The following is a 14,999-nucleotide window of genomic DNA, read 5'->3' as shown; positions in this document are numbered from 1 at the left end:
CTCAGTACCGGGGGCACAGTTCTAGGCACAAAAGATTGCCAAGACTGACAGCCTATGAGGGTGCCTGCCCAAGGCTCCAAGCAACCAGATACAGAACCCAAGCTCTGGCACGTGGGCGCATGGGGAGCAGGAGGTGCGGGTAAGGAAGAGTCCAGGTGCTGCACTGGATGCTTTCTGGGTCACCTCATTAGCCCTTGTTATGGCCCCTTGAGTGGGGAGGGCCGGTTTCATTTCAGAGGTGAACAAACTGAGACCCACAGAGATGAAGCCATTTGCCCAAGGGTACAAAGGCAGAGCTGGGATGTGAGACTTTTCTGAAAGCATTGTGTCCCCATGCCCCCCACCCCCACCCCAACCTCCTGCTGCCAACTGGGCTGTGCCCTCCTCCTCTTCAGGGCCTCAGACCTGCCAAAGAAATTGGCCTCCTTGATGTCTGTGGTGGTATTGCAGTGGCCACAGTAGCGGAACTGATAGTCGTAGCTTCGCTCCCGCAGCACCATCTCGTCCTCTGAGATGGAGTCCTTGCGGCTCGTGCTGCGGAGGCGGACGGGGCCGCTGCCACCACCACCAGCTCCCTTCTTCTCGTCTGAGGGCAGAGAACAAGGAAAGGTGAGAGTCCTGTACCTCTCTCGCCTCCCCCGCTTTTTCCCCACCCTTGAGCCGGTTTTCGGTCCAAGCAGTAAGCAATGTAGGGCTACCCGTCTCTACCTCTTCCTGGGAAGAAGAGGGAACAAAACTGGGAACAACTATGAGAAAGAAGTATCTTTGGATCCTGGCCTTGAGAGTGTTCAAGAGGAGACCTCTGATGCCAAGAGGGCCTTGGCTTAGGTCCCTGAATAACGTCTGGAAGCCCCAAGGATGCACAGACCCAAGGTCTGTTTCTGTGGATGCGAGAGGCAGGGAGGGGAGGGTAAAGCACTGCCAAGAGAGCCTCGAGGGGGTGATTTTTCTAAATAGATCCATAGCTCTGAAGGCAGTAAGGTCCAAGCCCTCCCTCTCTAGCAGACAAGTTATCATGGATCCAAATGAGGTACTAATCGGTTAGGTGCCTTGGGTAAAATCCTGCCTGTCTCCTTAGTGCCTTGTTCCTGCCTGCTTCAGGGCGAACTCTTCACCTCCCACAGCTACACTCTGCATCTAGTTAACTCTTCCTCTGCATCCTCAAGGTCTCAGCCTGAATGTCTCTTCCTCAAGAACCCCAGGCTGCCATCAAGCCCTCCCCACCACACCTGCAGCCTAGCAGGGCCGCAGGGCATTCTTTATTCCTCCATCGCTTGGTTCCTTCACTAGGCTACAGACTCATGAACACAGAAATTCCATCTGACTTGTTGCCAGATATATTCCCAGGACCCAGCACAGTGCCAGGCACTGTTCAGACTAACGAATCAACCCGTGGTTAGTAAACTGCAAAGGAGACAGGGAAGATCCATGTCTGCCCTCAGTGAGCTCCCCTCTCATGTTTGTAGACCACACAACTACCTAGTTTACTCTCCAGTGCCACCAGCTGAGCTGGGCAGGGCCTCGAATGCTCTCTGCAGGTAGGCAGCAGGTTCGGAGAGGCTGTGCTTTGCCCAAGGTCACATGGTTTCACATGGCAGAGCTGAGATTGGAACTGAGGCTCCACACCTGTGCCCAAGGCATTTCTACTGCCCTGTGCTGCTGTTTCTTTTGCACCCAGGCAAACTGGAGCAAGTGCACCCCAGCCAGCTACCCCGAATTCAGATCCCAATGGAATGGCCAAGGCCCTGTCTGTGAGCAGAAGAGAATGACCTGCGAGGCACACTGGGCTCAGCTGACCCCTATCCTGAGTCCCAGGGGGAATACGCCAGGTGCCTTAAACATGTTATTGCTAATCCTTGTCTCAGAGAGACCAAGTGACTGTCTCCAAGTCATGTGGCTTCTCAACCAGTACGTAAGCCTAGGCCTCTCCTATCTCAGAACTATGTCCTCTCCAGAATGTCATTGTAGCACCGCAAATAGATAGAGTAACAGCAACCCCGCCTCAGTGCCGACTCACCACCATCATTTTTGGAGAAGAGGGCGGCCGTGATGTCGCGTCCCAGTGCATCACAAGCGCTGCTATGGGCCTGCTCCGGGAACTTCCCTTTGAAATCATCCAGGCACTCCAGGGCCTCAGCCACGTACTTGAGCTCAAAGAGGCATCGGGCCAGGCGGAAGTGCGCCTTCAGATGGCATGGGTTTAGGGAGATGGCCTTGAGGCAGTCCCTCAGAGCATCGTAGTGGTCACCATCCCTGGGAAGGCAGGGCAACGAGGCTTGGAGGTGGGGCCACGCGGCAAGCAGGGAGTCCCCATTCCGTCTCCTGCGCTTCACGCGTCCACCCCAGCCCACCGTTGAGAGATCTCAGGGCAAGGGTACTTGGGGATGAAGAGAATCCTGGCTCAGCCCAGGCCTTGCTCCCCAGGAGACAGACTACGTTAAGGAGGTAAGCCAGGAGCCCCGAGGTCTTGGCAGGGTAGGTAGAGGGTGGGAGGTGGGTGTGAGGCCAAAACCAGTGTCCGGCTGCCCTCTGCTGGACACAGCGTGCAACTGCGCACCCACTCACCCCAGGCACCCGCAGCTCTGCAGCAGAAGGCCTGGCATCTTGCCCGCCTCAGGCTCCCCAAGCTCTCCTTCTCCCTTCCTCTATCCACCTCCTCAAATCCCCCCGGCTGGCCTTCAAAGCCATGTCCAAGGCGGGGGGCCCTCAAGGACAGTTCTGTGCTCCGGGGAAGCCAGAAGGGCCAGGCTGGGGACTCAGGGTCTGACCAGCGGGCAGCAAGCCCTCAGCCAGACCCCCCTCTGTCCTGGCTGACTGATCCACAGCAGCTGTGGCCTCTACCTCCCAGGGCTGGAGGATGGGGCCTGACAGTCTGGCAGAGTCAGTCCTCTGGAAGCTGATGGCGGGGTGGGGGGGCGGGCATACACCAGGAGCTCCAAATCATCCACACTGACTTCTCCAAACTCCCAAAGCAGGAATATGGGGAAGTGGGAATGGTTTTGGGGGGGTGGGGAGGGGCCAAAGAAAAAGCCCCTCCTTCTCCCACCCTGTGCCGGAATAGAAAATACACCTTCCCCCAGCTCCACAGACCAGTTCCCACCTCTTATCTGGAGAGCCAGGTGGGTCACAGGACCCACCTTTCTCCTTTGGGAGCTGTGGGTTTTTTTTTGTTTTTTGTTTTCCTGCTGGGTTGAGGTGGGCCTAGGACCCAACTGTGCTAAGCAGCACTCCCTAGAGCTGACGTTCCCTCCACCAAGGCACAGCTCACAGCTCCCCTGCACGAGGCCAGAGCAGGCCCAACATGGGAGCTATCCTCCTGACCCTCCTCCTACAGCGCTCAGAGGAAGCATCTGGTCCTTGGAGCGGCCATGCTCAGACCAGGAGCAAGCAGCTCAGCCAGGGTGGGGGCAGGCAGGAGACAGAGTGCTTCGATGGCACGGCCTGCGTCAGAACGGGTGGCTGTGACGAAGGAGCAGGCGCTGTTTGGAAAGCCAATTACTGCCTGCAAGGTGGCCCTCAGAGCTCCTGGAGAGAGCCAGACCAGAGAGCAGCCAGGTGCCAGAGGGTGACCGCTCCCACTGCATCCAGGAGCAGATGGCAGCCCTGGGGAGACTGGCCCGGGACAGAATGTGACATTCTGGGGGTCACTGGCAGGCATGTGGGGCTGGGGAGAGAGCAGACTGGCCCCAGGGCTCACCCATCCAGACTTACTGCCAGATCAATCTCCCTGAAAAGACAGCCCTCAGCACAGCCCTCTCCTGCTCAAAACTCTTCAGAAGCTGCCCATGGTCCACTGAATCAAGGCCAAAACGCCACCGCTCTGCATTCCAAGTCCTTCGCAGGCTGGCCCCAGGCTACCTCACAGACTCATCTCCTGCCAGTCCCAGCCCGAACCCTCTGCTCCAGCCAAATGGATTTGTTGTTCTGCAAACAAGCTCTTCAGTCAGCCCCCCACCCCCATGCCTTTGTTCACACCATTTCATCTCCCTGGGAATGTCCTTCCCCCACAGTCCCCTCCTCCTTGCGTCTCCCTCTAAGCCTGCTGACACTGAAAGCCCATTCAGACATCACATCTTCCTGGTGCTTCCCTGATCCCCAGTTAAAGTGACCTAACTTTTCCTGATGCCCACAGCACTTCACCTGATCATTCAAAGACTTACTGCTTCCTGCCTCTTTGGTGATGAAGCATGTCCACATCTTTATCCCCTGTCCAGAGACTGAGCACTCCGGAGCACAAGAACTCAGAGTGACAGAACTTTGTGTCCCTAGTTCTTGGTGCATAGTAGGAATTCAGAGAACATGGTGAGGGTACCCACGGATTGGGAAATCATCAGTCTCTCTTAGCAAGAATGCAGGAATGAGACAACTCTTAGCCTAGAGCCTGATTGAACACCACTGCATTCTACCCACCTGCTGGGAAAGAGGGGCAACACACCTCAGGATGGCCCCAAAGCTGTTGTCTCCTGGGGTTGGCTGCCATCTGAGCCCTTGGCAAGCTCCTGATGCCTGAGCTAAGGCCCGTGGGGGCAGCATCGTTCCGAACCCCCATCCACCACCCTGCCGACTTGGGTGGGTTTCTTAAGCTTCCCTCTCTGGCCTGACTAGTTGCAGCCAGACGATGGCACACCAGCTGGCCTGTCTGTCTGGGCAGAGCCAAGGGATGCCAGACGGAGCAGAAATGGCTGTGGGCCCAGCTTTGTCCATCTCCCGTCCTGGGCCTGGCTGGGGGATGGGGTCTGCCTGCCCGCCTGCCTGCCTGCTGGTGCTGCAGGCAGAAGGGCCGGGGGCCCTGGTGGTCTCCAAAGATAAAGGGTTCTTCAGGAGATGGACCTACTACTCCCTTACCACCAGCCACTACAACTCAGCAAGACCCACAGACAGCTTTGGATGTCTAGGATCTTGTTTGTGTTTGGTCCAAACGGTCCAAGAGCATAGGAAAGCAAGCCCCAAGGTCAAGGAGCTGCAGAATCATTTCAAACAGATACCAACTGAATTCAAACAGATACCAACTGAATTCACCAAATGCCTCATTTCCATCTAGCAAGATTCTACTGCTCCTTCAAAGTCCAATTCAAGGCGCAATTCTCCAAGAGTGGGGATTAACCATTCTCCCAATTCCTACTTCCAGTGGTCACAGCACTTCCTAACAAAGCACCATGTTGAAGCTACTTGTGAACACGTTCCACTTAACTGTGAGCTTTCTTGGTGTTTGAGGCTTCCTGACTAATGAGTCAGGCACTTGCCCACCACTAACCTGGAGGTGGGGAGGAGAAGCCTGGGCCTAAGAAGCCCTAAGAGGCAGCAGGATGTCACTGCTACCTTCCATGGATGCCTCAGCAGGTCGTTCCCATCAGGCCCACTCACCACTTGCGCTTCATGTAGGCAGCAGCTCGGTTCCCGTAGAGCATGGCGTTGTGAGGGGCCCTCTGCACGGCCTTGCTGTAAAGCTGGATGGCCTGGGTCCACTGCTGGCAGGCAAAAGCCTCATTGGCTTGCTGTTTCACACGCTCCAGGTATGGGGGCAGCTCTACCTGGGGGCTGTGAGGGAACAGAGCCAAGTCAGGCCAACCAAGGAAGGCCAGAGGAGCCTCTCAGGAAGTCTGTAGCCCTGCCTGAAGGCCACTCAGGTTTTCCCGGTCCCCGGGATCTGCACTGTCATCTAAAAGAGAGTACCACTCCTATCCTTGGCCTGGGTTATTGTGATAGGTAATGGTCACAATTCCAGATGCTCTGAGCCAGTGGGGGGGAAAAAAAAACAAACAGGGAGAAATGAAGCTGTCCTGGACAGGTTTAATGGAATTCTTAATCAAACTCCTGGGCATGAAAGTAGCTGACACCTACAGCCTCCATGCTGAGCCGAACCTCGTTACCATCCAAGTGCCTCTCGTGGATCTCTCTATAGATAATTACGTTTCTCTCAAGGGCTAGAGGATCTGGGCACGTCTGTATCCAAAGCCCAGCACAGGGCCTGGAAGTGAACAGAGGCTAGAAGATGCTATGAATGGAGAAAATATAATGGGGGAGGACCGTCTGTGTGGGACCCCTTTATAGGAGGGAGCCCAGTGCTAAGATGAGCTAGCCCCTGGGTCCTGGCGCCAGCTACTGGTATCAAGGGACCAGAGCTTCAGATTGAGCATGACTGGAGTCCTACCAGGAAGAAGTGGCACTGGGACCACTAGCCACAGTCCAGAAGCCTCTTTGCCCCAGTCCCCTGACTCTGGGGTGTATGCCTGGGTGGGGGTCAGGAGGAAGGTTTACAGGACATGCCCTCCCTCCAGTCCAGTGGGGTGTAACTGGGGCTGGGAAGGTTGGGAAAGTCAGGCTGGCCTCACCTGACATGTCCTCTACTCTCTGGCAGCCGGAAGCCGTTGCTGTGAAGGTGCAGGCCATTGGACACACCGTTGGACACACCATTGGTGGACATCTTGCCATTCTGAACTTCTGGGAGGGGGTGGGCAGAAAGGAACAGCAACAGCTTAGGAGGAGGTTCTTATTTCTCCTCAGCAGCCCTCCAGCTTCCACCACAGGGTCTGATGGTTCCATTGTGGGGCTATCCCCCCAAGGTAGGTCTATTCCCAGAAAGCAGGCAAGGACATAAAGAAAAGCCTGTGCGCCCTCTGCTGGCTGAAGCGGGACACAACTTCAACTTGGCATTAGCTGGGGGTGGGGATGGAGTGGGGGGTGAGGAGGTGCCTAAAGCAACTGTAGGCCCCAGGAGGAAATCAATGAGGAGACTGGTCCAGGACGAGAAGGGAAAGACAATTACTTCAGGCCCTCAAGAGCCAAGCCACGGAAAGAACCTGCTTTTTCGGAGGGAAGTGAAAAGGGCTGTGACGCAAACCCCTTTGACAGACCTGACCTAATATTACCTTCCTTCTTACTGTACAGTGTTATTTCAGAGAATCTACTCCTTTTGCAGGATCACAGCCAGCACAAGGTAAGTGGCAGGCTTCTCAGCAGAGGCGCTGTACACTCATGCTCCCCAGCAGAGATGCCCTAAAGGATACCGGAAGGGAGAACTTACCCCCTGAGGAGTGGCATTTTCTAGGCAAGAGGAAGGTGTACGGCCGCTGCTTGTAAGTCAGGTCAAACAAATAGACCTAGAGTGCAGGGGTCAAGAAAAGAATGGACACTGTGAGGCAAGAATGTGGCTGGACTGTGAGCAAGGCCTGGGTGGCTCCCAGGAACACAGCTGAGTGCTGAGCAGGGAACCATCCAGTGAGGGAGGAGGGGTGTTTCCACGGAGCAAACCTCAGGCAGGAAAATCTCGCCAGTTCCTGGCCCTTAGGGCGGATGGCCTGAAATACTGTCATTACTTCGAATCACGTGTTTATTAGGTCGACAAGGTCCTCAGAGGTCTCATGTTATAGATGGGAAAACTGAAGGCTCAGAGCAGAGAAGCAATTTGCCCAAAGTAACACTGCTAGTTACTTCCCTCAGTACATATTAGCGATTATTACTTACTATTTATTGAATTCTTACTTTGCTCCAGGACCTCTGCTAAGTGTTTTATATGGCTTTTTTTCATTTCATCCTAGAACCGCCCCCCCGCCCCCATGAAAAGGTACTATTATCATCACCCCCTGAACAGATGAAGAAATGTAGGCTCAGAGTTTAATTAATTTATCCAGGGCCATAAAAGCAGCAGGTGGCACAGTCAGGACCCAAAACCGAGTCTGTCTGGCTCCGAACCACTCTGCTAGACTGCCTCGCCACTCATCTTTATGCTACCTTTAGTTAAGCCAGGTGACAGCTAAGCAACCTGAAGCCAGAGCCCTCTTCTGAACTCAAGGGCTCACCTAGTCTCCATCCCATTTCTCTTGTATCACACCTTGACTTTAAATGTCATCAACGGTTTCACTTGCCATGTCGCTCCCATCAGCCTAGGATGGATCATATTTCACGTTTGTTTCCCTCGCGTTCATGATAATGCTACCCCCAGAGTAAGTACTCAGTGACTTTGTAGAGTAAATGAATTTTTGCAAGGCTTACTAAATATCCTGACTGAGAGATTGTAAACAGAAGGGTTAGCAACCTGCCGTTATCAAAGAACACTTCCCAAAGCTGGCCCCAAACTGCAGCCTGGCTGCATGCTCTGAGCCCCAGGATTTCCTCCTAGGAAAATAGAAGATGAGGAAACCAAGGTTCAGGAAAATGAAGAGAGTTGTTCAAAGTCACAGTACACAGCTAGTAAACAAAAGGCCAGCATCTGAAGACAAGTCTGTCAGTTCTAAACCTTACACTCAAGGCCAGGGCACCTCTCTGGGAATTCCAAAGATGCCATGGCACCTCCACATTTCACAGTAACGTCATTTACAATGAGGCTTCTTGTCTGCCTCATGGTAGGGGATGTGGGGTACACAGCCCTGGCTGCTGGATGTGAGGGTGGGAGGGGGAAGGGCAGATCCACGTTGGGCTGCCGTCCATACCTGCTCTCCTCCCATGTTGACCAGCAGCTCCGTGCCATTGGGGCTGAAGGTCACATAGGTGGCGACCAGCACTCTCAGACGGTTGTTGTAGTCGGGCAGCTTCACTGGCAGGTGACCTGCAGGGGACAGCCCTGTTACCCCAGTGTGAGGCTTCCAATCCCTCCCAATGTTGAGCCCTTACTCTATGAACTGGGCCAACTGTGTTATATGCTTTATCTCATTGAGTCATTACAACCCCATTTTACAGAAGAGAAATTAAGACTCCTCAAGGGTAAGTAATTTACCAAAGGTTATATGATAGCTGGTCACTGACAGTCATCAAAGCCCAGGTCTGTCTGATTCTAAACCCCTTGCTCTTGGTCACCATGCCATGCCGCCTCCTTGCACTGCCCCACAGACAATCAGCACCCTGCCAAGAGTTTAGGGCCAGAGTTGGGCTGAGCCCTACCTGCTACGTAATACTGGGCTGCACCATCCGGAAGGGGCTTCTGCCGGTCACAGAAGGTGTGCACACCTGCTGAAGGGCTCTGCTTCATGCTCTTTCTGGTGGGAAGACAAACCATAAGGTTATAAGGCCTAACAGTACTCCTGGCTAGACCATACCACACTTCCTGGAGAAAAACCCAAGTGTATACCCTGGAGAGATACAGGAGGAGGTACCTTTCTTCCTTATCTCAGCACTGCCAAAGGTCCACCAACTAGACAGCTGTGGACACATATATTATAGTGCTTTATAAGTAGGTCCCGCCTACTTGTCTTGGTTCATGGCCACCCTATTACTCCCATTTTACAGATGAGGAAGCTAAAAGCTCAAGGCCCGCCCTAAGTCATGCAGTGTGTGCAGAGCAATAGTGGTCACCCAAATCCACAAATGAAAGTAATGCAGGCCGGAAGTTTCTGCACTTGTCCCAGGAGTCCACTGAAAACCCAGGCTGGCGGAGCCGCTCAGGTCTGGGACTTCTGTGGAGATTCTGAGTATATTCTACTTTTGTTTAAAAAAAAAAAAAGAATAAAGTAGAATTATATGTACAAATAAAGGAATTACATGTATAAGATTATAACTCTGTACACACACTCATAGTGAAAGAACAAGCAGAAAATACCATATACAGTGATTTCTTTCAGGTAATGGAGTATGGGTAATTTCTTTAATATACTTTTCATATTTTCCAAAATAAGCATGGATTAAATTTTTTAAAAAAGAATCACAAAATTACAAAAACCCACCGCAGGGCTTCCCTGGTGGCACAGTGGTTAAGAATCTGCCTGCCAATGCAGGGGACATGGGTTGGAGCCCTGGTCTGGGAAGATCCCACATGCCACGAAGCAACTAAGCCCGTGCGCCACAACTACTGAGCCTGTGCTCTAGAGCCCGCGAGCCGCAACTACTGAGCCCGCATGCCTAGAGCCTGTGCTCCGCAACAAGAGAAGCCACCGCAATAAGCCCGTGTGCCGCAACGAAGAGTAGCCCCCGCTCGTCAAAACTAGAGAAAGCCCACACGCAGCAACGAAGACCCAATGCAGCCACAAATAAATAAATAAAATAGATACATTAAAGAAATAAGAAATGTAAAAAAAAAAGCAAAAACAACCCACCTCAAAAAGAAGAGGGCATGGCAATGAGGGAAAGGGGCAGCAGGTTCCAGGTTCCCTTGCCCACAGGAGGCCGCGCTATTCATACCTGTGGTTATGGATCATGCGAATGTCATAGAGCCTCACAAAGGGCCCGCTGGCCCCCACTGCCAGGCAGTTGTTGTCCTGGGGGTTGACGGTGAGGCACTTGGCCTCTACCAGCTGGCCACAGTACTCTGTCAGGTCAATCAGCACCTCCGAGTGTTTGCTGTTCTCCCGAAGGTCATACTGGCTGTGAGAGAGGACACAGGGGGTTGGGGGTTGTGTCCGTGGGTGGAAGGCAGGGGAGAAGCCAAGGCCCAAATGCAAAGGAATTGGGAGTGGCTTTGAACCTGTTTGTAAATAATAAGAATGTCAAAAACTACTCCCATTTCTTGAGTGCCCACTGTGTGCCAGGCACTTGTAGTCGGCTTCACACACATTCTGTTTTATTCTAACATAACTCTTTAAGGTAGATACTACTAACCCCCCCTTTTTTTTTTTAACAGATATCAATATTATTGTTACTAAGTACTATTACTACTGACTACTAACACTTAGTGAGAAATTGCTTTGTGTCCAGTATTGTTCCCAAGTGTTATACATGTATTATCTAATTAAATTCTCACACCATCCCTAGGTACCACTAGAAGTTCAAAGAAGCTAAATAACTCGCCTGGACGACACTGCAGTAAGTGCAGCGCTGAGATAGTGCAGAGCTGGAAAGACTGCATTTTAACCCCTCTGCTCTGATCCTTGATTAAGAATAATTCTATTCTTAACCTAGTTTCTTGCAGGAGATGAAAGAAGTATAGAGGTGACAGAAAAGAAAATCTGGAGATCATCTAAGAGCTACCTAGAAACAGCAACTGCCAGGACGAGCCCAAGTCCCATCCGGGTGGTAAAGGTCAGGCCAAAACATCCACCCAGCGTCAGCACACTCCTACTGGGGAACGGCTTTGATGCTGGGACACAGGCACATGCAGAGAATGGCGAGGGCATCATTCATGTGCTCACCCACCTCCGCCTAAACATCTCCAATAATTTCTTCATTGTTCACTTATCTTTCTAAGCCATCCTCACCAGATTGCTCTTCCTAAAATATTGTTTTTGTTGCATCACTTTCTTGCTCAAAAAATTGCAGAGATTCCTCAATACTTTTAGCATGAGTTTACTTCTATCAAACTACTCAGTCTGGTTTTCAAGACATGATTTCACATACCTCTCCAACCTTGCTCCTCAGTTTTCTAAGTGTGGGTCAGTTACAGCCTCAGAACTGTGTCCTGTATGTGGCACGTTTACCCATGCCTTCACAGACTGCTCAAGCTGGGGAGTCCACTCTGCTTTTCCTTGCCCATCCAAATCCTGTCTATTCTGGAAGGCCAGCTTGTGTTCACCTTCTGCTAGGACTCCTCCCCTGGCTGTGCCTGCCCCTAAGTGCTTAGGCTCCTGCCCCATGCCCTAGGTGCTTAGCCCCTACCTGCTGCCCTGGCACAGTCTAGTCAGTCAGGGTCAACCAGCGCAACAGAGAGTTGGACCCGCCACCGACCAAGTGCATTGTGTCTGCTAAGTACTGTGGCTAAAGGTTTACGGGCACTATCTCAACTTTAATGCTCAGGCCGACAAAAGAGATATTATGATAATTCCCATTTTATAGATGAGGAAACTGAGGTCCGGGGGGTGAAGTGATTTGCCCCAGACACTGAGTGACAGAGGGAGGACTTGACTTGATCTGAGTTCTAGTTCATGTATGACTTAGACACCCCTCTTCCTCTGTAACAGGGAAGAGGGCACAAAGTCCCATAGCATCTCAAGGAAGGATATTAAAGCAGATTGTGGAGATAAGGAAAAAGTTCTAAGGTTATATGTGAAGAAAGGAGCTAAAAGAAAGGCAATGAGACCATTTTAAGAAGAAGGGAAGTAGGGGCAAAGGTGTGACGATATAGGCCAGTGAAAAGGGGGAGAGTCCACTTAACCACTTCTGGCTGGCTATCCCCCTCCCAGGAATATGCCCATTGAGCGACTGTTCAAGGGAAATGTATCAAGTGCCTCTATGTGCCAGGTATTATGCTGGGCTCTAGGAACACAACCAAGGACAAGAAAGACATGGACAAGGCAGACAAAATGCTGAGGGAGTTTACTACTCAGTGAGGGACACAGACAAAAAAGTAAACCATCAAGTAAATAAAATAAAAGAACTATAGAGGGTGATTAGAGTTATAGAGGATACAATTAGGGCACGGAGACAAAGAACAATGGTGGGGGATCTATTTTAGATAGGATGGTCAGAGAAGGTGCTTCTCGGGAGGTGACTCTTAAGCTGTCTCCTTAGGGTAAGAAAGAGTTGAGAAAGAGCTGGGACTGAGAAAACCAGTTAGAGGGAACAGCAAGTATGAAAGCCCAGAGGAGGCAGATGGTGCATCTGAGATGGTGAGAAAGCCAGTGGGCTTGAATGTTGCTCAGGAGAGGGTAAGAAGTGGGGAAGGTGAAGAATAGGGTAAGTAAATCAGTGGAGTTTGTTCACTGATAACTGTGCTGGGCAGACAAATGAGGCTGTAAGTCTGTTGGAGGGAAGGAGCCAGGCCTGTGGAAGGAAGCAGTAGGGTAGATAGGATGGGGGAACCGACATGGAGTGGGAGCCGGGGAGGCACGGGCCCCACTCCCTGCCTCAGGCCCTCACCGGATAAGCCCATCCTCAGCAGCGCTCCAGAATGTGTTGGGCCACATGGGCGCCGTGGCGATGCGTTTCACCCGGTTTGTGTGGTCTCCAAACATGTGGATCGTCTCCTTTACTGTCAGGTCGTGGACATGCACCTTGGAGTCAGCTGCCCCTGTGATCAAGATGCGGTCCCCAGCGTGAGGCAGGAACTGCTTGGGAGAGATTGAAGAAGAGGTTGGCAGGTGGTGGGGCTAGGCCACGGAAGGAGACTAGCCTGGATGTAGCACCTTTTTCCCCTCTCCATATCAGATAAGAAAACGAGCCCATCCAAGACAATCCACCAAGAAAACTTTGGATCTCGAGCATCAGCCTGTAGGCCTAGAGGTCAAAATCAGGATGTACACCTTTATTTTGCCAGAGTGGTCCTGACCTATGCCAAGCTGGACTACCTAAGGAACTCTCTTCCTCTGATTCTTCCCCAGGTAAGAGCTGAATGGATGATAATCATAGCTGTTACCACTTACTAAGCATTTACCATGTGCTAGACATTGAGCAGGTAATTTATCTTATTAATACTTACAATAACCCCATTAAAAATTGAGGTTTGGTACTAGCATTCAGGAGGACTGTCAATTCAAACTCAAGTCTGTCTGACTCCTATATGCCTCATGATGGCTATTTAATAACCTGGGGGTTAAGTAATAAATTAGTCTTGAAATGAAAAGGACTTTCAGTGTTATAAGGGAGTGGGTGTTTTAAATTGGTTCCAATATTTCTGGAGAACAATCTGGCAATAGGTAAGAAACATAAAAACTATTTCTATCTTTTGACCTAAAACTTCCACTTCTGAGAAATAATTCTAAAAGAAAAAAGGGACCTATGCAGAAATGCTCCAAGTAGCACTCCTTATAATGGCAAGTGCTGGAAATGGCTCAAAAGTCAGAACTTGGGGAAGGGCTGAGCATCAAAAGAATACATCTTTATGTGGCCATTATTCAAAAGGACAACCCCATCATTCTGATGAAGTTGAGAACAAAATATTCCAGATCACATATGGCAAGGTCAAAATAGCCGCAAACATAACTTTGATTAATAATTTTTAAAACATATACAGTTCTATCACCTAGTGTTGAGGAAGAAAAATATTCGGGTGTGGTGTTAGTTGAGTTATTCTCTTCTTTCTTAAGTTTGAAAGATTGAATTATCTTTTTTTCTTAGTTGAAAAGTTTCTCCCAGCCCACAACAAGGCTGAATGGGTGCTGGGGTCTGGGGGTGGTGAGGGAGAGGGTGTTGACATTTTCCTGCATTTAAGTAGCTAAAGCCCCACTTGACTTTAACAATTCACTCTTTCCACATGTACTTCTCTAATAGCTCACCAGCTTAAGGGCTAGATGAAACAGATGGAATTTGATCATTTTTAGGAACAACTAGTAGTCTTTAATCCTGGCTGGAGACAACATATACCCCACGCGCAATAGAAATAAACAGGAGAACCCTTGGGAAGAGCTTGTGGCCACTGCCATACTCGGTCCACACTATAGACGCCACCAGGGGGAGCTCGTGGGTTAAATAAATAGATCTGTGGTGTTTTATCACCAGAAGAGAGAGGAACCCTTTTCTATACCTTTTTATAACAGAAGAGGAGGCTGAGAGTCTGTGAATATAAGTGCCTTGCCCAAGGTCTTACTATTAGGGAGTATCAAGGTCATTGTCCAATTCTGGTCTCTGAACTCAACATTTTGTGTTCTATGATGCCAAACTGATAGCTTAGGTCCCTTCCCCAGATCTGACCCCACAGATTTAAACTGGACCTAACACTTTTCAGGGGAGGAAAGCAGTCTCTGTTCATCATGCAAGAGGTGAATCAGCATTGTTCTGTCTCTCAAATCACAGAAATTCATCTAGGATTGGCCCCTGGAACAGGAGATGAGAATCATCGAGCTTAGGAAAGAAGCTCTGATTAGTGAAATAAGTTGGTTTTGAGCTCTTGAATCTATCTTCTTCTTCAGGTATCTTGTAATTCATCTTGATATTAATTAGGAAAACATTTCTTAGATTAGTGAGGCTTTCCAAAGGACAGCCTCACTCTCACATACATCCATTACAGAATTTCAGAGCTGGAAAGACTTAAAGGCCATTTCCTTCAGCCTTCAACCTAGCAGATGAAAGTGCCCAGTGAGGAATACCTCAGTGCTAGGACATTTACTACATCCTCAGAAGGCCCATTTTACCTTTTTCAAATATCTCTAAGCATTAGACAATCCTTTCCTTCATCAGGCCTACATTGGCTTCTGAAAACT

The 14,999-nt window shown here is 50.6% G+C and overlaps 1 protein-coding gene across 4 annotated transcripts in view; it reads right to left on the bottom strand.

Moving 5' to 3' along the window:
* Window positions 1-14,999, bottom strand: part of WDTC1 (WD and tetratricopeptide repeats 1) — a 71,652-nt gene that overhangs the window by 4,158 nt on the left and 52,495 nt on the right. Inside the window, exons 6-14 of one of the 4 annotated variants that reach the window (XM_032647343.1) lie at window positions 12,721-12,911; window positions 10,111-10,293; window positions 8,878-8,972; window positions 8,430-8,545; window positions 7,025-7,100; window positions 6,333-6,438; window positions 5,365-5,538; window positions 2,018-2,253; window positions 406-586 (exon numbers count right to left, since the gene is read on the bottom strand). In XM_032647343.1, the coding sequence (XP_032503234.1) occupies window positions 406-586; window positions 2,018-2,253; window positions 5,365-5,538; window positions 6,333-6,438; window positions 7,025-7,100; window positions 8,430-8,545; window positions 8,878-8,972; window positions 10,111-10,293; window positions 12,721-12,911 (1,358 nt within the window). Of the gene's footprint in view, window positions 1-405; window positions 587-2,017; window positions 2,254-5,364; window positions 5,539-6,332; window positions 6,442-7,024; window positions 7,101-8,429; window positions 8,546-8,877; window positions 8,973-10,110; window positions 10,294-12,720; window positions 12,912-14,999 lie in introns of all 4 variants that reach the window. The other 3 variants (XM_032647328.1, XM_032647351.1, XM_032647336.1) reach the window with 3 other exon arrangements.

Source organism: Phocoena sinus, chromosome 1 (assembly GCF_008692025.1).
Source record: "Phocoena sinus isolate mPhoSin1 chromosome 1, mPhoSin1.pri, whole genome shotgun sequence".
NCBI classification, from domain to species: Eukaryota; Metazoa; Chordata; class Mammalia; order Artiodactyla; family Phocoenidae; genus Phocoena; species Phocoena sinus.
This window is presented reverse-complemented; position numbering and strand designations above follow the sequence as displayed.